At 40.7% G+C, this 23907-nt stretch overlaps 1 protein-coding gene across 1 annotated transcript; it reads left to right on the top strand.

The window, feature by feature from the left end:
* Window positions 1–2874: 2874 nt before the first annotated feature.
* On the top strand, window positions 2875–22314 carry LOC139300041 (myosin phosphatase Rho-interacting protein-like). The gene is made up of 22 exons (XM_070923014.1): window positions 2875–3000; window positions 5389–5466; window positions 5571–5636; window positions 6010–6161; window positions 6260–6344; window positions 6864–7038; window positions 8599–8758; window positions 10692–10779; window positions 14487–14585; window positions 15217–15273; window positions 15356–15424; window positions 15514–15603; window positions 15690–15799; window positions 16221–16737; window positions 16986–17078; window positions 17232–19487; window positions 19874–20021; window positions 20127–20244; window positions 20356–20515; window positions 21082–21183; window positions 21918–22004; window positions 22087–22314. The coding sequence occupies exons 1-22, from the start codon at window positions 2875–2877 to the stop codon at window positions 22225–22227; spliced, it is 4977 nt and encodes a 1658-aa protein (XP_070779115.1). The 3' UTR covers window positions 22228–22314.
* Window positions 22315–23907: the final 1593 nt, after the last annotated feature.

The following is a 23907-nucleotide window of genomic DNA, read 5'->3' as shown; positions in this document are numbered from 1 at the left end:
ATAGACCAAATGTCGACTATGTTTTTGTCAAAAGTGAAAATATACATTTTGTCATTTTGTAAATATGAAACATTGACGTCTAAAGATAAGAAATATATTCAATTGGAAATGCACACTGAAAGCTACTTTAATTAGAAAATGGTTGAAACATTTTTAGCAAACATTTGGACTGTTGACCGTTTTTTAAACCCCTCCCATTAACCATCGATTGTCCAATCACAGCTTAGAAAACTGAACTAGGGCTGTAGTAAAGTGTAAAGAGCTGATTAAACTCTAATGCTCTAAACTCTAGATGTTAGCATACCTGGCTAACTGAGTGTTCCCTCCAAAGCCAAGGAGCATATCACTAATGCTAGCTAGTGAGATTACATTAGCTAGCTAGCTAGCTGTTCAGTGTTTCTCCACTTTGTGGAAGCGGTTCCTTGATGCTATCATGCTAACGTTAGCAGCTCTTTGAGGATTGTTTACACTTGAGAAACTGCAGCCAACATTACCTGAGTTACGTTTACCAAATACATCGGTTAGTCCTCAGTGAAAATATTAACAAGCATGTAAGCTAGAAACAGCCAAAGAGGGTACTATTAAAACAAAGTTTTTCTTTTACATTTACATGTTTGAGCCTGGGACCTGTTAGCTTTAGCTTCAGTCTGCTAGCACAATATAATGTATGTGGCCATAAAGTATCTTGAAAACAAGTCAGCTCGAGACAGAGTTTTTAACCAATTCACGGAGTAGGTAAGGATAAGCTAATGTTAGCTTAATATCTTAGCTAGATACAGATGATCAAATCTGCCAGCAACATTGTTGTTGCTGTTTCAGCCGGTAAAATCCACGGTAGAAATGAGAAATCAAGGACCTGTTGTTGAAAACAATATCATTATAATAATTGAATTATCATCGTACACAGGTTTAATGTAGCTGCATGAGAATGGAAAGCTTAACGGACATAGCAACAGTAACTATGGGGGCGGGGCTTAATGAGCGGTCACCATCTGTTATTTGTTGTCAAAATCAGAATAACAAAATCAAGTCTTCATGGTCTCCTTAAAAAAATAAAGCAGATATGCACACGTGAAGAAATGCACCTTTAAGTTTTGTAGATTACATATTGAATGATTTTTTTTTAAGCTTTATTGTTTGTGTGACGTTTTGCATCTGTCGAATAAAATGTATTAAATGAAAGCATTAATTTGTTGTTGAAATAACTTTTATCTGCTTGAAAAGTGCAGGCACAAATACGAACAGTATCCAAAGTAATTTGACCGACATTGGGATGTGAGAAAATATGCATTTGGACCTCACCTTGTTTGCACATACGGCTAACAATCTGCTCTGGTTCAAAGTAAACAAATTGTATTTTAGTGTAATAAGTTCAACATATCAAATGATAATAAACAACCACTGTATTTTCTACGTTTTTGGATGGCCAAAACTTTAAAAACATTTTTAGTTTGTACAATCCCTGCCACTGCCATTGCCTTGAATAAATGCTTGCATCCACTGTCAGTCTACCTGTGTGAGATTCCTTTCTGCATTATCTGTGACATAAAGACATTTATGATTAATTAAATCTTTTTTTTTAATAGATGTCAATAAGTCCTTCCATTGTCATTTTAGTCATAACATCAGTTGTATCTGTAATATAAGAATGTATTTAAACAAGATGAACCTCATCACCATGTAATACATTCAAGCCATGCAATAGATACACTTGTAATGTTTCGTCCATTTTCAAACTTGGCTGTGGATAAAATATTACACCATTGTCACCTTCAGCTCTTTTATTGTGAAGGTACCAGAAGTGATAATCTGTATGGTGGATAAAATAGTAGAATCACAGCTATTTATTACTATTTTGAAAGGTTTTACCGGAAGTGTTAGTGAGTTTCTCTGATAACAGAGGGGCAGTGACCTGAGAAACATGAGTGTTCACTGCCCTCCAGTGGCCACAGTGAGAAACTGCAAGACTACGTTAAACCTGTGGCAAATAAACAGCGTTAATATCAGTATAATAATTATTAATATCAATATGTAACATCAGTATTGGTAATAATCATGCATTGGCAATTCTTATTTTTTTCTGGCGTGCAGATCAAGTGTCAAGATTTACATAATACTATACTTTCACTTCCTGTTAATACTTTCAAAATAAACAATGACTACAAACAAATCTAGAGATGACCGTTTCAACCTTCTCCAAAGAAGCTATCAAACTAAATCTCATTTGCAAAAACTAAGAAATTACATTAATATGAATTGTTTTTCTGTGGAGCTTTACACGTGAGCTGTCTGTATACTGTTATTTACCAGATATATTTGTTGTGACATTTCAGTTCATTTCTCATAAAGATATAAAGATGTGCTGTTTTTATGATGTCTGTAATCCACAACAGAAATTGTATTATAATATACATTTTTATTGTCCCATACACAACGGTAAATGTTATAACAGAAATTTTTTATATACTTTTACATATTTTTTATATACTTGTAATTGTTTCCTTTTTTTTTAAACTTTTATCAATTTATCTGTACTTATTTATGTCCTTTTATCTTATTTTCTTTTATCATCGTGGTCCCCCTGGCGTATCTACATACACAAGCTATATTGTTTGTTACTTGCTGTATATCGTCATACACGTTTTTTGAAGGAAAAAAAAAAACATTTGATAGTTTTATTTTGTAGATTGTGACCGGATGCTGTATGGTGATGCCGCGTCAGATGACATGTCCATGACGACAGCAGTCAACAGATCTGTGTTTGACAGATGTTCGTTCAGGATCAACCGCTTCATTCAATGCCGAGAACCGGAGCAGGAGAGCGGTCTGTGTGCGGATGATTCACCGGCGGAGGAGCGCTACGCTGACTGAAACATGTCCGGGGAAAAGGCGACGAGTCCGTGTAACAAATTTCAAGCCAACATTTTTAATAAAAGTAAATGTCAAAACTGCTTCAAGTCCCGGGAGCTGCATCTGTTGAACGACCATGACATGGAGCAGGTAAGTCAACGTTAAACTGCGCTCGGATTCCGTTGATGTGACCGTTAGTTAATTCATTTAAAGGGTTTATAGTTTTACTCTGAAATTACGTCTTGAAAAATAAAGTTGTGACACTTTCAGAAAACACCTTGAAACTCATATTTGACGTAACTAGTTGTTTGTTTGTTATTAGCATCCTGAAATGACCGGCTGTTAGCTAACTAGCTTTAAATAATTGATTTGTAAATGACTGCAGACTTCAGCCTTCTTTTTAAATCCAAAACCATACAAATGAAACGTGAAAATGTTTAATTTAGCTACCCGCTGCTGTGATTTTCTTACGATCTTTTAACCGATTAGCTAGCTAATATTCATTCATCTTTACCGCTGAAAAGTATAAAATATTTTGGGACAAAGTTAGGGACTGTACACAAATTATTATCAAGGGACAGGGGGATGGTATTTTTTTCTTTTTGCTGAGGGGAGGGTTGTTTGACATTTTCGGGAGGGCAGAGAAGTGTTTATTAACAACCTAAATTTATATTTTAATTTTAAAAAAAGGAATCAAATGATAGTTTGCATTCCCTTGTTCAGTTATTAATGGTGGGGAGAGTCGTACCAACCCAGCACTATAATTTGAGATATTATGATAGGGTATTGTCTGAATTAAATATTAATAATCCTAGGGAGTGTCTTGCAATTTTGAAAACTGAAATAGATTAAACCCTCTTCACCCTTGTAATTTTCATACAGTCCCTTAACTTGTTTCTGCCCTCAAGTGGCCCAAAAAAACTAGTTAGTTATTGCAGGTAAAGAAGTTATCAAAGTAAGTATTTGTTCTGCATAAGTAGCATTTTACTGTTGAAGCTAGTCGTAGTGGAGCTAGTTTTAAGTATTTGATATACAATAAAGTAGTTAAACTAAAATCATTGCTTTGTATTTTAATCAAATTATACTCTTGTAAATGTTGTGGAGTAAAATGTAAAATATTTCCCTCTAGAGTCCCTAAAACTTACATTACTTACGTGAATGTAGTTTTTTCTTTCCACCACGCCCAGAGACGTAGTGTCATCTGATTTTGACTTTCAAGAGAAGCGTGGAGATTAATCATTTTTCCATTACCGGTGAATCAGTTATATGCTGTACTTGCTTGAGTGATCATGTTATCCACTGGTTTAATTTAAAGGCACCTGATAGAGACAATCTGCAAAAAAAGTACATGAGACGGTGGAATCAGGTTTACTTTTTACAGGATATATGATAATTAATCAGTTCACCAAATGATCTCTCAATCCACTTACTGGTAACCAGCTAAACATTTCAGCCGAATAGACAAGTCATTTATTTGTTTCTATTCACTTGCACAGCAGTGTTTGCTCACCGCCTCTGAAAACATTGTTCCTGCAGGTTTGTCATGTGGACGTGATGCAAGGAGTCGATCATGACGGCTTCCTACATGCCTCACATTGTTGAAATATGTTATTACTCCCTGTCCTTCTGCCTGGTTTCGCTGTGCCCTGTAATTTCAACGCTGTTGCTCAACCTGCACACTCTAAACATGGTATTTCTCCGACAGTCAACTGTGCTCACAGAGGCTGTTTTTTAACATGTTAAACTACATACTAGGTGCATATTACTTTGATAGAAGAGCATTCAGTCAGTAGTGTTTCTCTTGTCGGTGTATCTGTGCAATCTTCATAAGAGATGCAAAGAGAATCTCCTCCCTTTTTCTTCAGTGTTCAACATCTCCGTCCATTTAGGGAACAACAGGCAGCACAAAGCCACATTTATTTTCTTTCTCCAACCCACCTTTTGGCCATAATCACCAAAAAATAGATGAATAAATCAGTGCAAATAGACAGCACTTCTAAAGAGAAAGATTTTATGTAGAGTTTAACCGATTAGTTGATTAATCAATTAGTCAATCGCAACAAAATGAACAATGCCAACACATTCTCCTCTTCCAGCATCTTAAATGTGAGAATTTGTGGCTTTCTTTATGTTATGTAAAATTAATATCCTTGGGTTTGGGGTTTTGGGTCTTGGGTTGTTTTGAAGATGTCATCTTTCTGACATATGATATGCCAAACAAGTAGAAATAGCAAGAAGTTTGTTACTTTCCGAGCATCGATACGATATATTTGCTATAAGCTAATATCAGCAGATGTATCGGCGTTTTATCAGTTGAGCTCTAATTTTCCCGTCCACCGGACGAAAACCCAAAGATGCTTAATTCAGGAAATAGGGAATGTTTGACATTTTTACCAGAAAAAAATGACTGTCAGTTCAATTGACAAATCAATTAATTGACAAATTGTTTCTGCTCTTTACATTAGTTAGCTGATCGTAGCCTGTGGTTCAACACCTCAGATGCTGAATGCTAACTATTCAGTTCCTACTTTCCTTCAGGCAAAACCCATCTATGGAGGCTGGCTGTGTTTGGCTCCTGAGGGGACAGATTTTGACAACCCGATGCAGAGATCCAGGGTAGGACATCGTGAAACTGAGCTGAAATAGACACACGCGTTCCAGTTCTTTTCCTCAAGAGAAACTGCGCTGTAGTGATTTTGTTTGTTGTGTCTCAATGTCAGAAATGGCAGCGGCGCTTCTTCATCCTGTATGAACACGGCAGCCTGAGCTTCGCCCTGGATGAACTGGTAAGAAACTGCTCAGATAGTGAAAACTATAACCAAAAATATACATAATGTAGCAGCGTACAGTAAATCCTGCTCATGCATCTGCATTTACAGTATGTTGGGATCAAGCCGGCATCTTTAGGCCAGATGTCGTGTGCAGAACCACAGCAGATGATTTGGGCTTAGCCTGTCCTCTAATGCACACATCCCCCTCTCTCTGTGATCCCCTCAAATCTCATTCCCTCATCTCTTAACACCACAAACTACTTTCTGTTAAACTGTCATTCGCCTGCGCTCTGGTGATCAGTCAACACAGTATGAGTGAGCCAGACTTTGTAACTAGCTCTGATCCAACCTCTACCAGAATAATTTGGATGCTCTGATTCTCCTCCAGCCGAGCACTTTGCCGCAGGGGACGGTGAACATGAATCTGTGCACAGACATCACTGATGCAGAGCCGAGGACGGGCCAGAGAAATGCACTCTGCATCGTCACGCCGGAGCTGGAAATATTCATCCGTGGAGACAACAAAGAGATCATTAATGGGTCAGTATACAACTAGAACGAGTACAGGAGCAGCAAGTTAAACGTTTCCTGTATCCCACCTGACTAACGTCTCTGCTGTTTCTATCTTTGTTCACCAGGTGGAGTGAACAGCTCGCGGCCTATCTACGGACAAACAAGCAGAATCAGAAGAAAAAACGCAAAGTTGAACCTGTTGCCACCCAGGTAGCAAAGCAAATATCCATCATGTCCTAAAGAACCAGTCTGATCGATGAAATTCAGTTCAGATATTCACGGTCCTCAGAGGATGAGTCCTGATGTTTTTTTCATCTTTTATCAAGACCAAAATGTTAGCTAAAACACAAACAAGACTCTTAAGAGTGTACAGTCAAGCTAGTAGCTCTGAGGCTGCAAACAGTGCTGCTTTGAGATAAATGCTAACGAATGAGTCATTTCAGCTCTGTGACATTTGGATGAGCTTTTTTCACAAATTTCCAAAACAAACTAAACATTGGATCAGTTAATGTAAGCATATTTTATATTATTAAAACTGTGTTATATTATATCCGATTATTGTTGGATAGGAATACATCAATAAACACTGCTTACAACTGCATTATAGTGTGCTATAAGCTGTTTATTGAGTGTTTACATACTGCTTATAAATGCTAAATAGGGAAGTTAAATGAAGAAAAATGAATGCTAAATAAAACAAATCATCTTTTCTTTCTAACAAAACATTAGGAACCCAGTCCAGCAAAGATGGCTGCAACCGATCCAAGTTTTCCGTCCTCGGGGAACGGTGTAGAGTCCGGCTGCAGTCGGTGGCAGGAAGACCAGCAGGGCAGGGGACCGGGTGTAACCCCCATGTGGACTGTCACGGACACAGATCCCCCGGGCCCCGAGCAGACCCCTGCAGGTGCAGCAGAAGCAAAACACACACATACCCAGGCTTTCATGTCCGTCAGCCAATCATAGCCACTTCCTGTCCTCTCTCACTGTCCTAACGTCCTGCAGATGTTCACACGCTTACAGCTTTTTATTTATACATTTCATTTAACCCTTGTTTAACCAGGCATGTTGACCGAGTACTGATTTGTAATCATGGGAACAAGCTGGAGGAGTTTCAGCAGGAAGCAGAGTTACATAAACACAGACTGACCGACAGAAACACACTGTGACAACTTGTGTCTCTAACCCTTCAGGCATCATAAACACCAAACATGATCCATAAAAGACCTCTTAAACAGGTCCTAATAGGCTTGATGATTAGCACAGGACAGGTATTCGTCCTTACTGGAGCTTTGTGCTGCGACAAAGTGGACAGCAGCACCCATCTGGCGTCAGACTTATTGCAGGTCTGGAAAGGTCCTGTAATAAAGGCCTGGATTAACTCCTGCTGACTGTCTACTGCCCATAGGCTGGTTCGTTAGAGCCACGGAGGGAGGGTCTACACAAGGGACCCTCTGAGAGCCAGACAGGGAGGCTGTCGAATGAATGACGCTCTGTCAGGGTTCCCTCTTGTCATTGAGTTCCTGGACCGTCGTTGAATTATTTAAGGTGTTTTCCAGACAGGGACGGTAATATTGATCAGTTCTCTGAGTAAGTCAATATCTGAAAAAGTTGTGGTTCATGTATTTTTCCAGTTTATTTCAGACATCCACTGCATTTGATGTTTTTTTCAGCAGTATTGCAGTAAAAATCTTCTAGACAAACAACATCAACAGACACACACAGTCACATATTGAGGTGAACTAGCTGCTCAGCACCAGACAGCAGACACAGCTGCGAATTGGTGAATATAGTGGAGCATTTAGCCGCCAGATATTTATGGAGTGAATGTTGGATTTACATTCGCCAGTTGGCCAGAAATACAACTTCAAATGAATGCTTTCCATATCAGTTTTATACGGTAATAATATGACAACATCATGGTTGCAACCTGTTCCACTGCCCCCTAGTGGCCAACGTGAGAGCTAGGAAGAAGTGAGCTTACCAGACCTCTGTAGCTCTTCATCCCCGCTAGCGGCTACATTAGCTGCTACTAGCATGACACACCTGAATATCTAACTCAAACTGTTGGTGGTCGAGTTGCATTGTGGGTAATACAGCCGTCAAAAACAAAATTATTCTACTTAGTTTTTTATATTCTTGTCTAGACAAACTGATTGAGTTGCTGTAACTTTAAGATAATTTCCTAAAGTTGAGAGAAATACTGTATATGATTCAGTAAAATGTTAAGAGGGACAAGTGTGGAGGTTTTGTGCTGCTGGCTGCTGTGTGAACCCTGACGTAGTGCTTGTTGGCTGCTGGCTGTTTAAAGACAGTCAGGTTGACGTGGTAAAGAGACACTGGATCTCACATGCCTTCAAAAAACAGCTACTTCAAGACACGTCTTAGTGGAATTACACCAAACTGCGTTCCTGCTCTCAGTATATCTAACAGTCTGAAACCCTTTTGTGTTGCTTTTTATATCCAGGAAACACACCTACCTACCTGTGCCCGGCCGGCAGTTTCGTCAGCCCAGTCGGCTCTTTGGACTTGGTGGCCAGTGGAAACACCGACAGTAACAACCAGCTGGACGAGTCAAACAACATCCAAACATCAGCAAACAACAAGAACCAGAGCCAGGACAGAAGGTTAGAAATGAATCGGGGAAGATTAGCAGTTTCCTGCCAATTTTGATGATGATATGTATAAATAACTCTTTTATACATTGTGTTTGGCAGCAATCTGTTGTTTATTTTCTAATGTACGTTTGCATGTATTCTGTGAGTAACAGCCTTTTAAAGTGCCTTGGCAGAGGAAAAGGGGTAAATGTGCAAGCAATTAGCACAAAGGACATCCAATGCCTCTCTGCTTCCCCCCAGTATAAAGCCGAACAGCCATCACACACCGCTAAACACCAGATCAAAGGCTCACGCTCTACCCCTCCATTAGAGATCTGACTGCCGCATTTTTAAATTTAGCTTAAAGAAACCCTCCCAGTTTGTGCCCCAGCAGCATGTAAACTGGTCACGTGAGGAGAATAGATCTCATTTCTTCACTCATTTCCTTTTTGGGAAACAAAAAACACAAAATACTTATGCCCCCCAAATAAGGCCAGAAATTCCTAAACGCTGTTGTAATAGATATCTGCGGCATTGTTTCTCAGGACCTTAATGCTGACTGTCTGCCCGCCTGTCAGAGCTCGAAGCTCAGTTTCAGGGCACAGGGCTGTCTGCACCCACCAGAGGCCGAGCGGGCAGTAACCCATCACGCTCAAGTACAGAAGTTAATATATTTATAATGATAGTAAAACAGTAAGTGTTGGCAGTGACAGGACAGAGTTCAACATGAGACGTTTCACGTTTTTACAGACTATAATAAATATTCTGAAAAAAGGATTTTAAAGGTTATGTCCAGTTTTCATTGTGATAAAGAAAACTAAAAGCATCGTTGTTATTTGATAATGTGGCTACATTAATGACGCTAACAATTATGCTAGCAAGAAGAAGGGGAACTCAATTTAGCAAGCTAACAAAGTAACCCACTCTGTAATGAATAACTTTGAATTAGTTACTTTAACTTAACTGACTGAATACATTTTACTTGATGGTACAACTTGTGTAAATTAAAAATGGTACAATTAATGTCACTTCCATATTGCTTGCAAAAGTTCTTAATTTAGACACGTGATTAGCATGTTAACATGCTAAACTATCAGTTCGTTTTTCAATTAAAGGATCAATCATTTACTTTACTTTAAATTTATTTTTACTTTAAAATGTCAAAAATCATGACAGATACCAAGTTTCCAGTACCCAAACTGATGTCTTAGAGTAATTTCTTATGTGAGACCAGCAGTAAAAAAAGAACAAAGATGGTAATTTTACAACATTATCAAAGAGCGAAAAAGCTGCAAATCTTCACTTTTATATTCATAAATTATAACCAGCAAACAATTAAGATGATCAGATTTGGTCATTGGATTAATTAACTTATTATTTCCGCACTATGTTGTGATGTAGTTCATAACTGTCTCCCTCTTGTTAAACTTAACAAAATACTGCTATCACTACTACTGCTATACTGCTATCTGCTATAAACAAACTCAACCAATCAACATGTTTACAAAACTCACTAAATTAGAATAATGTAAATGCAATGTGTCGCTGTCATTCTTGTCGACTTCCTGTCAGCATATTGATTGATCCTGAACTCAGTGTTTTACTGACAGCATTGCTTTTCATCGCCTGACAGTTGCATATACATTATATCAGGTTACTTTGGGGTGTGTAATTCCTGCTCTACCACCACACTAAACACCTCTGACAGCAGTGGGAAGGATGTCAGCTCTTATTCAGCAGTGGTGACACTCAGACAAAGATCTGGGCTGCACTGAGTGTCCTCTGGGCTCTTTCTGCTGCACAGGTGCTGTTTGGAGTCTATTATCAAGCTGTCGTCCTCAGTGTTATGCTGGAGGAAATTATGTCAGAACCCACCAGTGTGTTCGGGTTAGGGAAGCCACACATACACAGTGTGTTTGTCCCAGGTGATGTTTTTCACTAATTACTTGTTCGTGTCTTCCAGCCATGGCAGTCCAACAGAGAAAGAGCAGGAAGGGGGGGCAGCTGTTTCCAGGAAGGGCAGGAGTGAGGCTCGCACTAACAGTCGAGAGGTAAGTACACCAAGTACACGTCTAATCCCACAGTACACCTTATTACTACACAGGTCCAACTATCCATCCATTTCACTGTATCCTGGTCCAAGTCTCTGGGAGTCCCCCAGTTCTTCCGGGAAGATCCTGAGGCATTCCCAGGCCACAAAGGATATCATGTCTTTGGACGTAATACCTATACGTAATCCCTCCATCATGTCCTGGGTCTGTCAGTAGTACTTTATGTACAAATCACCAAACATGTTGTATCATTTCATAATCTCACATTTTCAGACCGTTCATCCTGTGTGTTTGTTAAAGGAACAGTTCGACATTTTATATTTAGTTTGTTTAATCCGTACAAAAACAAAAGTGTAAAAACTGGCTCTTTGTGGTTTTACGTGGGGGGGGGGTTTATGTGCCGGACTATTTCTTGGCCTTGTGCAGTAACTTCCTGGAGTCACTGTGAGGTTACCAGGCAACCAGGGGACTCCAGGAAAACATGGTGGTATCAATCCTCTCATCTAATTCTCTAAGCACATTATTATTAAAAGGTCACTAAACTTTTTGTTTAATGATGTATTGGTCCAATATTGACCTGTTATTGTAACTCAGGTATTAGTAATCAGTTTAATCCTCTTCTGATATACAGTAAGCACTATGACTCACACATTATTTATTATGGAACTGATTTATACTGCAGTGGCTGTCAAGGGGAAGTCCTTCCCTTGAATTGATTTATCTCTGAAGTTTTCCATCTCTCATATTGCATCAAGGGTGTGTGAATATGTATTAGTTGAAAAGGTGTTCAGGTACCGTGACTTAAAAGCTCTCTCTGTAGCTTTTTTCCATCTTGAGGAGATTAATAATAATAATTTTTATATAGTTTGACAAGAAGATTCTCATCACAAGGTCCAACTTATTCATTGTTTTTAATCATATCTTGTGTCCTTCCTCTGGAAACACTGCATATTTTAAACAGACAAAACCATAGATATCCCTTGTGAAATGACTTGTATTGTTGTAACTTTTGTAGTAAATAATGTATTCATGTAGGACATCATAACATAAAGTCGGAACATGAATAAGAAAATACTTTTTCAGGGCCTTTAACATCAAACGATTAAAAACCCATTTCCTGGCTGTGGTCGTTTGCTACCATATGATGGTAATAACTATAAATATAACGCTGATTAATCTCAACACGGGTTCGTCATGATTAAGACCAGTCACCGTATCCAGCTGTACTCAGCCTGTACTGGTCTGGGCTGTGAGCTGTACTGGTTTGAACATGACTCACACAACCAGGTGTTACACAGAGAAAGACGTCACTTTAGCGATCTGCTCAAACTCTGTGGACGAAGTAAATCTCTTTAATTCCACATTGTTAATCAACCAGCGGGTCCTGATTCATTCAGGTCTTTCGCGGCGTAGTGGCCCACATTCAGTCCCCGTTGAGAGCTGAGGCGGAGGTGATGAGAGTTTGGCATGAAACGCGTGGACGAGGCGATCCTGCTGTGTCAAGGCATGTGTTTCCTCCAGCATGTGTGTGAGAGGGTGCATGTGTCAGCAGGTGGGAGAGAGGCGGTGATTCATTCAGAGCTGCTGTTTGTTTGTGAACAGAACTGGTTTTGATGCCCTGAAGGCGTTCAGGCCGCCTCCTGTTGTGTGTTGTAATCTTGGAGAAGACATTCCTCTTACAGATTTTTTCCAGGGATTCCTCACAACTAAAAACAAGATACAGTGTAATGTCGGAAACTGTGAGTCTCAAGGCCTCTTTACGAGAATCTCAAAACCCGGCTTTGTTTACTGAACTCTGATAAACTCAGAAAGTAGTGCCTCCATTTCCACATCTGCACATCTGTTTGTGAATGACAGTCACTGTGTGTTGTTGGGCTAGACTCTAGTGATTAAGGAGGTGAGTAGACCTTAACAAGTATCTGTCAACAAACCCCGAACATGAAGCATAAACAGTTACCAGTTTGCTTCAGTAAGTCAGGCTTATTTTCAGGGAATACTGTATCGTGTGTTAGAGTGATTTAATCAGAAATGTTTGGGCTCATCATGAAGCCGGCTCACTTCTAGCTGGGCTCCAGAGCAGAGTTCACTAAAGAGGAACCTTCAGGGAGAAAACACTACGTTTCAGATTGAATGTAACACTGAAGTGAAGCTAAGCGTGAAAACGAACTAAACTGACTGAGACCAGGCTAGTCTGGGGGTTTTACATTTCCACGTTAACTCAGATTTATTTAAACCTCCTTTATGAAGAAGCCTGGTTTAACTGGTGGTCTTGCTTCATGAAACGCCCCTCAGCTTTGTGATACCAGTTATTAAACAGAGCTAAGTTGAACTTTGTTTGTACTGGTCCCAGGACTAACTGACATCACTGCCAACTTAAACCACGATGCCAAACGTTCTCGTTTTTGCTTTAATATTTTATTCTCCATATTATGTGTTTAATATTTGCTGCTCGGTGGCCGTGAACATGTCAGTTTTGTCTTGTCTGTTTTCTTCACTGTGAATCGATGCGGTCACTGTTTGATGTTACTGTGACTGTGACTGTTTGAGTTATGAAACAGTTTAATCCTGATTTAGTTTGTTAGGCTCATTCAAGACAGACTTTTCACAATAAACGCTCCTTTATGAAACACCCCGCTGATGCAGAAAACAAGTGTAAAAGTATGATCACAGTACTTTCATTTGGACAGTGCGACACAGATGGTCACCACTGTGGCAGCTGTTAATCTTTGATTAAACCGACAGGCTCATTCCAGAGGATTTGCCTCTTAAAAACACCAGCAGCACATTTTATCCCACGTGATGATTTATGTGTCTTTGGGTGCGTTTGTTTTGGTAGCCAGGAGAAGGTCAAAAGAGCCCGTCCGGAGTTCATTCAGGCCTCTGAGCTGAGATTCCCAAGACAGCCTCCTCTTCTCCCCCAAGCCCCCCCCCCCCAGCTTTGGGAGGCTTCTTCACAAAACAGAGGACAGGCTCTGTCTGCAGCCGTCAGCGATTGTTTGGGAAGAAAAAAAGGGAAAAAAGAGCCAGAGCACTGCGTTCCTCCATGTGTCCTTGGATCGTTTTCAATGTAAATGCCAGAAAAAGAAAAACACAAAGAATGTTCTGTAACGATTAAAGTGGTCATTTTTTCCTGCTAAAGTGGTTATATAAGAGGGAAGAATGAATCTTTTGAATAGCAGAGGCTGGAGTAAACAAAAAAATGTGCCCTTGTTTCATTAAATGCTGTGTAATCGAGACTTGAAAGAGTCTGATACGTGCTGTGGAAGCCAGCGTGAAACCTGATCAGAAGAAGCAGGAATCTCGCTCAGTTGTTTTGGGCTTGTAGCATCATTTTGAAATGTAAGACAGAAAGCCAGCAAGTACCAGGGATTATGTAGCGTCTAAAACCTTTTCATGCATTCCAGAGCCAAAATGCAGTCATCCATGTGCGGTTCACTGGTGATGTGAGTAAGAGTTTAACAGGCAGTGTAGAAAAGCCTGTTGGGCTCCCCGCGGTGCTCTACAGCAGGCCTAATCCTTACAGCTGACGTCTCTGCCAAGGATCCAGACTATCGGTTACTCTGGTTGATGGAATTCAGGCCGCTCATACAAACTGCCACCGTGCCGATTGAGGAAACACGTCACGTCTTCAGCCTGCTTCTGATAAAGAACTAATGCTGGTGATGAGAGGAGTTGTTATGATTTCACACTCATTTGATTTTCCACAGAAGCTCCAGTCGTGTGGAGACATAGTCCAGCTGACCGCACCCCCGCCTCAGAGAAGGGCCCGGTCTCTGGACCGCCGGACGTCAGACACCGTCATGACGGTGAGTCTGATTGGTCGTGAACTAATAAAAAGCGAATGATTAGTTATCTGTGTCTGTAGATTAAAGCTGCATCAAGCAGTGAGAGGTGACGCTTTAAACTGCAGTGCAGATAAAAAGCATGAGAGCCACGAGGGCGACCCCTAGAGGCCACACAGCTTCTTACACTCCAAGTGGATCTCAGTATTTCCGTAGTACTGACCGAACTGTGACCTGAGCCAGTGGTGCAGGAAGTATTCAGAGCCTTTACTTAAGTAAAAGTACTAATACCACACTGTGAAAATACTGTGTTACAAGTAAAAGTCCTGCATTGAAAATGTTACTAAAATAAAGGTATGTAGGTATACTAATAGTAGTTAATAATAGTAATGCACTTAAAGTATTAAAAGCAGTAAAATGTCCCCTGTGACTGTTATACTATTATATATTATATCATTAGAGTATTATTCCTCTTTAACTTTTGATTATCAAAATAGTTGCCAATTAAGTTTCTGTCATCTACTAAACTGTTGAGTACTTTTATATTTTATAAACTCTTCATATGTTTTATGTGCAAAAATGTACACAACATCTGATTACTATTATTATGATTATTATTAAAGACGAACATTTGTACATTGTGTCTTCTTTACAGCCAGATTTATTAAACTTTAAAAAAGGCTGGATGGTCAAACTGGATGAAAATGATCAGGTAAACATTGATTTAAATTATTTCTATCTGTTAGATCTTTAGATTTAGTTTGTTAATAATCTCTTTCCTTGCTTCCACCTAGTGGAAGAAATATTGGTTCGTGCTGTCGACTGACAGTCTGAGATACTACAAGGACTCAATAGCTGAGGAGGTATTTTGATTTTTTTTTTTACAGAATAACGAAAAGGAAGTGTTTGTGTTTCCTTGAAAATGCTCAAATGTTTCTCTCTCTCTCCTCAGGCTTCAGATCTTAAAGGAGAAATCGACCTCACAAAGTGTTTTAATGTGTCTGAGTATCAAGTGCAGAGAAACTACGGCTTTCAGATCCATGTAAGTGAAAAGTTCCTGCACTAAACAGACAAAAACCGCATCTTCTGCATCAACAAGAGGCTAAGTTTAATGTTTTCACGTCACAGACCCCAAAGGGCGTCTACACGTTGTCGGCCATGACGTCGGGGATTCGCAGGAACTGGATCCAGGCTCTGATGAAAAACGTACATCCAGCTAGCGCCCCTGATGTAGCCAGGTAGAGTCAACAATCTTCAACCAGTCATAAAGTGGGTGATATCCAGTCTGAGATATAAGTTTGAGTTAAGGGCAGAATAAAAAAGTTTTCAGGATCAGTGAATGCTGTACTCAGATATTATACTTAACAACATTGTAAAAATACTTTATTACAGTACCAAGTACAGTACTTGAGTAAATGTACTTTCCATCACTGTACGATTAAGTTTCATGATCTACTGTCTAATTATTTATCAGATTTTCAGAATAAAAATAAAATAAAATGTATTATTGCTTGGACCCAGAACATTAGTGGCTATAACTCAGATTTTGGTGTTAAACTATATTCGTTAGGCTTCTCCTTTCCATTTAGAAACATGATTAAAAATTTAAAAATGACTTTCATTATCCTCCATCTAAACATACCTACATGTTGTGTACAGTTTGCCTGGCCACCACGGTCCCTGCAGCCCACCTGAGGCCCTCCCCAAACCAGATGTGACTCAGGACTCTCCCACCGCCGACGTCTGCACAGAGAGAGACTCTCACCCCAAACACAGGAGTGTGATGGAGAGACGACGGGAGGGACGCTACAAGACCTTCGACTGGGCTGAGTTCAGGCCTCAGAGCAAGCCCACTCGGGACGCAGATCCTCAGAGGACCAAAGATCTGTGCTCGCTGGAGTTGGGCGACCTGGAGAGGAGGAAGAGGCGGGAGGAGAGGAGGAGGAGGTATGAGAGCATGCTGGGCCTCTCTCTGGGTTGGGAGGTGATTGGAGATAAAACAGCAGACGTCAGAGCGCTGAGTCCAAAATCACAGAAAAAAGTGGAGGAAGAGATCGAAGAGTGCTGGAAGCAGGTGGAGAAGACTGTCTTCGGCCTGGAGAGGACCGTCCCCCTGTTTACTGCAGTTAAAGACGCTGTGGAGACGGAGAGGCTGCTGGACAGCTACAGGAAGGGGGTGAGACTTTAAATAAAATAAATATATATAAAATAAATATATTTATATTTTAAAGTTATTGTTCTTATATAACATGTGGTCTCTACTGTACTGTGAGGGTTCTTGATGATCACGTTGACTAACTGGACAGAGGAGCATGATTATACAGGATTTGATGTCTTTTTTTAATCCCTTTATCAGATTCATTATCGTAGCAACAGATTTGGGATGTGAGAAGCCTTTATATGTGAACTGGTTGTGTTTTGCAGGTGGAGGATCTGAAGGTCCAGCTGGCAGAGTCGGAGCGCGGCAGACTGGAGCTGGAGGCTCAGCTCAGTACAGCAGGATATTATCAGCAGCAGGTCTGCCTCTTTTTGGGCCTCAGCTACTCGCTTTTGTCAGTTTTTGATATATTTTTATGAAACAATCATGCTTTGATCAGTTTTAATTTTTTCAGTCGGTCTCTGCCTCTGAACACACAGTAGCTGATCCTTTCTCTGTTGTCTTTCCTAAAGCTGGACCCTCCGCCGAGTTCTGAGGCTGATTTTTTCCCATCGGACACAAATGAAAAGCCAGTAAACAGCCACACACAGACCCTGGAAGATGTGTACAAAGAAACCAGAGAGCTCTTACAGCAGCAGAACATCATCAGACAGGTCATGCAGGAGCAGCTCAGCCTTGAACCGCCTCCATTAACACCTCAGACCCCGAGCATCTGGCTGCACGATACAGAGGGCAATTTCCAAGAACTGGAGGATTTGCTTCCTGAGACGGTATCCACATCTTTATTATCCCCTGAATCAGACAGCCAGGACTTATCCTCTCAGAGCGATGCAGAAACTATAGAACTGCACTTGGACGTTGCAACAACCAACCACCAGAATCAGCTGGACAGAGAAGACCGTCAGCAGGTTCCCAGCTCAGAAACACAAATAAATAACAGCAAACATGGTTCTGTAATTCTGGAGAAGCCTGATGAGGGACACGACAACTCGCTGAACGGCTGTGTAGAGCATCATATACCTCCAGACCAGGTGATGGTGAGGAGGCTTTCCCAAGAGGTGGAGCTGCTCACCAGCCAGAACCAGGCTCTCAACCAGCGCAACCAGGAGATGCTGAACCAACTGACAGAAGCAGACCGCGAGATAGAGAGACTGAAAGCAGAGCTCAGCAGCAGGTACACTGAACCCCATCACCTCCCTGAGGTGGAACAGCTGGGACGAGCAAGGGTAGAAGACCTACAGGGGGAGCTGAGCTTGAGAAGCCAGCAGCTCCTGGAGGCCCAGACCTTGATCGCCTCCCTGGAGGAGAATCTGAGGGAGGCAGAGGCGCTGCTGCAGCTGAACGTCCCGACAGAAACTGAAGAAACAGGACAGGAGAAGAGCGAGAGTGCTGAGAAAGCGGAGGGATACCTGCTTATGTGTTTGGGGGCTGCAGAGGCCAAGCTGACGGAGCTGGAGAGGCAGCTTGACCAATCAGAAGTGAGCTGCAGGGAGCTCCGGACGCAGAACGCAGAGCTGAAGGAAGCGGAGAAACTTAACCGACAGACAGCTGTGGAGGCGGAGGCCGACATCAGGAGGCTGAATGAGGAGTTGGAGAAGAAAGAGAGGCTGAAGGATGGAGACACAAACGGATGTGTTTCTGGTGAAGAAAGGATGAAGCAAGTGATAGAGGGAATGGTCATGAGGTTGAACGCTTTGGGGAAATTACTGGAGGTGATTGATACGTTGGATGTTGGTCTGAGAAGAGATGAGAATAAGCCTTCAGTGGTGAGGCAGTTGGAGTGGGAGGAAGAGTTTTGGAGTTTGCTGCTCGACAAACTGAATCTCTCCCAGTTTAATGAGGAGAAACTTCTTCTCAGTGAGGTGACAGAACGAATGATAGTGGAGAAACAAATGCTGCTTTTAGGGCATGGTCTATTTCCTGAGACAGAGTCATGCACAGATGAAGGGAGGAAAGGTTTGAAAGATCTGGATATTATTTGGAATACTGCAAGTGAGACAGCGACAGAAAGCAAAAAGACAGACGAAAGCAGGATATTTGAGTTGAATGACCAGCTGTGTGAGATGGAACAGTTTAGAGTCGTCACACAGATGAAGATTTCTTCCCTAAAACACCTCACCTCCTCTGTCGGCACCTCTGCACATGACAAACTCCAGTTGATGGCTGACAGGCTCTCCGACAAGCATCCCATGTCTGGTTTCATCCACTCTGCAGCAACTGAAGCGTTATACTGCTGTCATTTAAGCCGGCTTCAGTCAAAATACGAGGGGGAGCTGGAAGAAACCAAACAGAAACTGCTCACTTCTTCTCTCATCTGCAGCAACTGTGTTGACCTGATGGAAGAAAACAGGGAGCTCAGAGAGAGACTGTCAAACCTAGAAGAACAGCCGTCGTCGTCATCGGGCGGTAAGATGAACACGAGTTGCCAGACAGAAGAGATTTACCCACAGGACACAGATCTTGAGGTACAGGTAGCAGATGAAACACCAGAGGAGGAGATGGTCGAGTCTCTTGAACTCGACCGTATGGAAGTTCCACTGTCAAGTGTCGAAGGTCAGTTGGGAATCCAGGAGATAACAGATGAAAACACAGAGAAAGGTGATGCGTCCCACAAGGAAACAGATCCGAGCTGGGAGACGGAACAGGTTTCAGAGCTGAGAAGAAGAGTGACGGAGCTGACGGAGCTGCTGACTGTCAGGGAAGAAGAGTCTGATGGGAAAATGAGTTCTGTTCAGATGCAACATGAGAAGGAGATGGAAAGGCTGAAAGTAGGTAGCGCCGGGGGGGGGGGGTTCATAGTTGAAACTTATTTAAAGATACTTAAGTTACAAACAATGCTGACTCCTCAAATCAGCCTGCACTCACAGCAGAGAAAAAAATCGTATAAAAATCAAATATTGCCATAAAGCAGTCCTGATTATTGATTTACAACATTTCCCACATTAGTCTAATACATTATGAGATATTAAAAGCCACCACGTGGTAATCATAAATTCATCATCACCCACCGCTACTTTGACATGTTGTGAGCGGTGATGTAATGTTGACGACTGATACCTGATTGAAATTGAAAGAAACCAAAACAACATTCGTCCAACGTCATATAATATAATATAAATTTAATGACCCATGTCAACGTCTGTTGTTCCTCCAGGTCACATGTGAGCGCGGCTTCGCCTCCATGGAGGAGTCTCATCTGAAGGTCGTGGAGGAGCTGCAGCGTCGACACCAACAGGAAGTGGAGCGCCTCCTGGTGGAGAGAGACAGACTGCTGGAGGAGGAGAGCGCCGCTACTGCGACCGGTGAGGAGAGACTCTCGTCGCTCCTGTCTGCAACACGTTTTATGATCTGCTTCTGATTCAGTTTATAATCCTCTTGTGTCTCCTCATTCGTCTTCTTCTCCTCAGCAATCAAAGCCATCAAGAACGCTCACCGGCTGGAGCTGGAGAGGGAGGTGCAGAAGAGGCGTCAGTCAGAGAACAGCACAGGAAACACACACCTGGAGGACGTATACGGACAACACCGGTGCGTCTTCCAAACAAACTTCATATTGAGGCATCTTCATTGCACATCTTTGTTTTGTTTTGCTGGTCAGACGTTTTGTCTTTTGAAAGTCTGTGTGTGTGTTTTGTGAAGTGAGGAGCTGACCTCCTACCAGCGGGAGCTCCAGGTTTTGTCCCAGCAGTTCTCTCTGAAGTGTCTGGAGAACGGACATCTTGTCCAGGCTGTGGATGCAGAGAGGAAGGCCTTGTGTCAGTGCCAGCAAGAAAACCAAGACCTGAGGACCAGAAACCAGGTGAGAGCTCTGATACACGTCTTTAATAGTTTTATATTGTTGGTTTCTTCTTTCAAACTATTCCGAAGGTTTTTGTTTGTATAAAAATTAGACAATCCTGGAGGAGATGTGTGTATTCTGAGTTGTTTTCTGCTTTCTACAACGTTTTTTATTTAACCTCCAGACATCAACAAACATTTTCAAATTCTACAGATAGGTGCTTTAATGTTCTGCAGAGCTCTAGTTAGCATTGCAACTACAGTTCCCACAATGCTCTGTGGGAAAGTAGCTATAATGTTGCCATGGAGTCACTGAGTTAAGCTGTGGGCTTCAACTGGAGCCCAGTTTTTCACCTCACACAGTATCTTTCCTTCACGTCTCTCCCTCCACACTCAGCTCTCGCCTCACAGTTTGAAAACGTCTCCGAATGTTTGAAATATTTTATATATCGGTTTCTGTTGGATGCATCTAAAGATAAGGCGGTGTTATTGAGAGCTATATACTTTGATGAGGTTGGAAAGATAAAACAAAAACATGGTGTCATTAAGTGAGAAGCCTCATTGTTGTGTTGTCTTCGACTCGTCCAGGAGTTGAGCGGTCACCTCGCAGCCGAGATCACCAGACTTTGTTCTCTGGCGAAGCAGGACGCCCTGCCGCTCAGTCAGGGGATGGATGTGTACGAAATGGAGGTACGTCTTCTCTTCACGTCTCTCCACTCCTGTGTGCAGCTGGAGGGACAGAAAGGCGAGAAATGAGAGGGAACTGTTTAAAAACGACAGACTCATGTCTCTGACGTTTTGTACAAAAGGAAACCAGAAATATTTTACTTTTAGTTCGACATATCAACCAAAGATGATGACACAGTCTCCACTGCCCCCAAAGTGACCAAAAAATCAGCTATTGCAGCTTTAAGTAACATTTTAAATACAGGACTTTAACTTGTAACAGTATACTTACAGTGTGGTATTTGTACTTTTATTTAAGTAAAGCATCTGAATACTTCTTCCACCACAGTTGCTGAAATAAGGTTGAAATCTTAAAAACAATTAAATAGAGTTTAACTAAGTTTGTAGAGTTTGAGTTCTCTGTCACGCGTTTACTGAACCAGTGTGTGGCTCCCTCATGTGTTCATTGTCAGTCATTACAATTACATCTGCAATAAATATTGAATACAGTGAATCCACATCTGAATGGGGGGTGGGCTGCTCTCCTTTCTTACAGTTTCACTTTATTTTATGTGCTTCAGGATTGTTTTTCTTTATCAAGTGTGTCTCTTGTTTAGGCCTCCAGATGTCACCAGTACTATGCAGTATCTAACCTCTCAAAATACTCATATGTGTCGTTTCAGTGTGAAAATGTTTGTTTTTTTTACTTCAACCTTTTCTAAAGATATGAAGCTGATTGTTTGAAGTTTTAATTTCAGATTACCCTGCGAGTGAAGGAGTCGGAGGTGCAGTGTCTGAAGCAGGAGATCACGTCTCTGAAGGACGAACTGCAGTCGGCACAAAAGGTGGGAGTCACAGACACAGCAGCTGTCTGAGGTCAAAGAGAGGAAGTGAATGAACCAACCTGATGTCTGTGTCACATTACAGGACAAGAGGAACGCCACCAAGAAGTACAAGGACATGTACACCGAGCTGAGCATCCTGAGGGCCAAAACAGAGCGAGAGGTGGACGAACTGAGGGACAACCTGAGGCTGGCTCACCGCGCTCTGGACCAGACTTCACTGTGAATTATCAGTTTTTAAAATAGCAACATTACATTTGTTTTCACTGTAACATCTCTCTTTAGTTTTATCCACAAAAAATATATTTAAAACAAAACATAATTTCCTTCCATCATCTCTTTTGTCTTATTTAATAAATCCACAAACTCACTTCACACTGCTTTTTATTTTTGCTTTTGATCGGTCACTTTTTAAACAAAGATGTTTATATTGTCAGTCTATTGTGTTTTGTATCTGGACTAATTATTAACCTTTTTGACACAGAGTTTGTGATTTATGTTGATTTCTCCTGCAGTGATCCTGTGAAAGTGCAAGTTTTTTGTTTTTCAGTATTTTCAATTTACCAAATATTAGTTACTCTATGTTTAAATATATATAAATACTATCTGTACAGCCATTTTATTATAGTAATACTTTAATCTGACGCATGTGTGATCACATGTATGTTTTCGTCCTCTCCTCTGCTGTATGTGTCGTTAAACTGTTTTTTTTATCAATTAGATCTTTTAAATTAAACTCATTTTCTGGCAAGTTACTCTGTCATACACAAACTGTAATTTATATGTGCACACTGCAGTATTATTAATATTAATGTTTTTTTATTATATAAAATTGGCAGATTAAACCTCTACTGTCTCTGTTATTTTGTGTTGTTGCCGCTTCAGTTTGTAAAAAAGATGAAAACTCACAGATAAAACAGTCATACAGTATTAATACAGTTATTCTGCTGTGTTGTGAATATGCAGCAAAAAAATATTCATATGATATTCATGTCTTAGTATTCAGCACTATTTCTGGAGGAAGAAGAAGACCGTGAAGTTTCCTAAAGAATAAAGTTATGTTCCGAGGGAACCTTTCAAAATAAAAGCTCTATTTGACACGATGTATCAGGGTTGTCAAGGTTCAAGGTTGTTGTTTTTTAAATAAGCAATAAATATAAACATCTTAACATCTACCATGTGCAATACTTCTGTATAAAGTGCTAGTTAATATTACTGTTGGTCAACTTAAAGATAAAAGGCACGAGGTAGATTAAAAACAGAGTTATTATAGTGTGTAGAGCTTTCACACAACAAATATCTACCGACAGTTCATTGACTGTACTTTTACAATTTTGAGGTACTTGCATTTCCATTTTCTGCTACTGTGTACTTCTCTACTACATTTATTTGGTGACTTAAGTTACCAGTTTCTTTGCAGATTCAGTTTAATGATAAAAACTATAATCAACAAATAAACGAGGATCTATTTCTATAGGTTAGGTGGGGGGAAATTCACAAGCTACACTACAGTATATAAAGCAATTAATCTCCACCTTTACCATCTGCAACATGAAAAGTGATGAACACATTAATGCATCAATAATTAAGATCTAATAGTAAAATAAATATTATTCTGAAATGGCCCATTCTGTAGCGCTTTTTGGCACTTTAAGGATATTTTGATGCTAATAGCCTATTTATGTACTGTTGTATAAGTAGATATGTGTTGCTACTTGTACTAGTAAAAGTAAAAGTAAAAGATAGCAAAATATCTGAGTACTTCTTCCACCACCACTGTTAAAATACCACTGTCTTGCACAGCTGTTTGGTTTTCATTCTGTTTTGATTACAATAATATGATACAATGATTGATATACAACGTTAGATAGCTAAAACATTACCTTTTTATTCATATTAGCAGCAT

The sequence above is a fragment of the Enoplosus armatus genome, chromosome 17 (assembly GCF_043641665.1).
Source record: "Enoplosus armatus isolate fEnoArm2 chromosome 17, fEnoArm2.hap1, whole genome shotgun sequence".
Taxonomy (NCBI): Eukaryota; Metazoa; Chordata; class Actinopteri; order Centrarchiformes; family Enoplosidae; genus Enoplosus; species Enoplosus armatus.
This window is presented reverse-complemented; position numbering and strand designations above follow the sequence as displayed.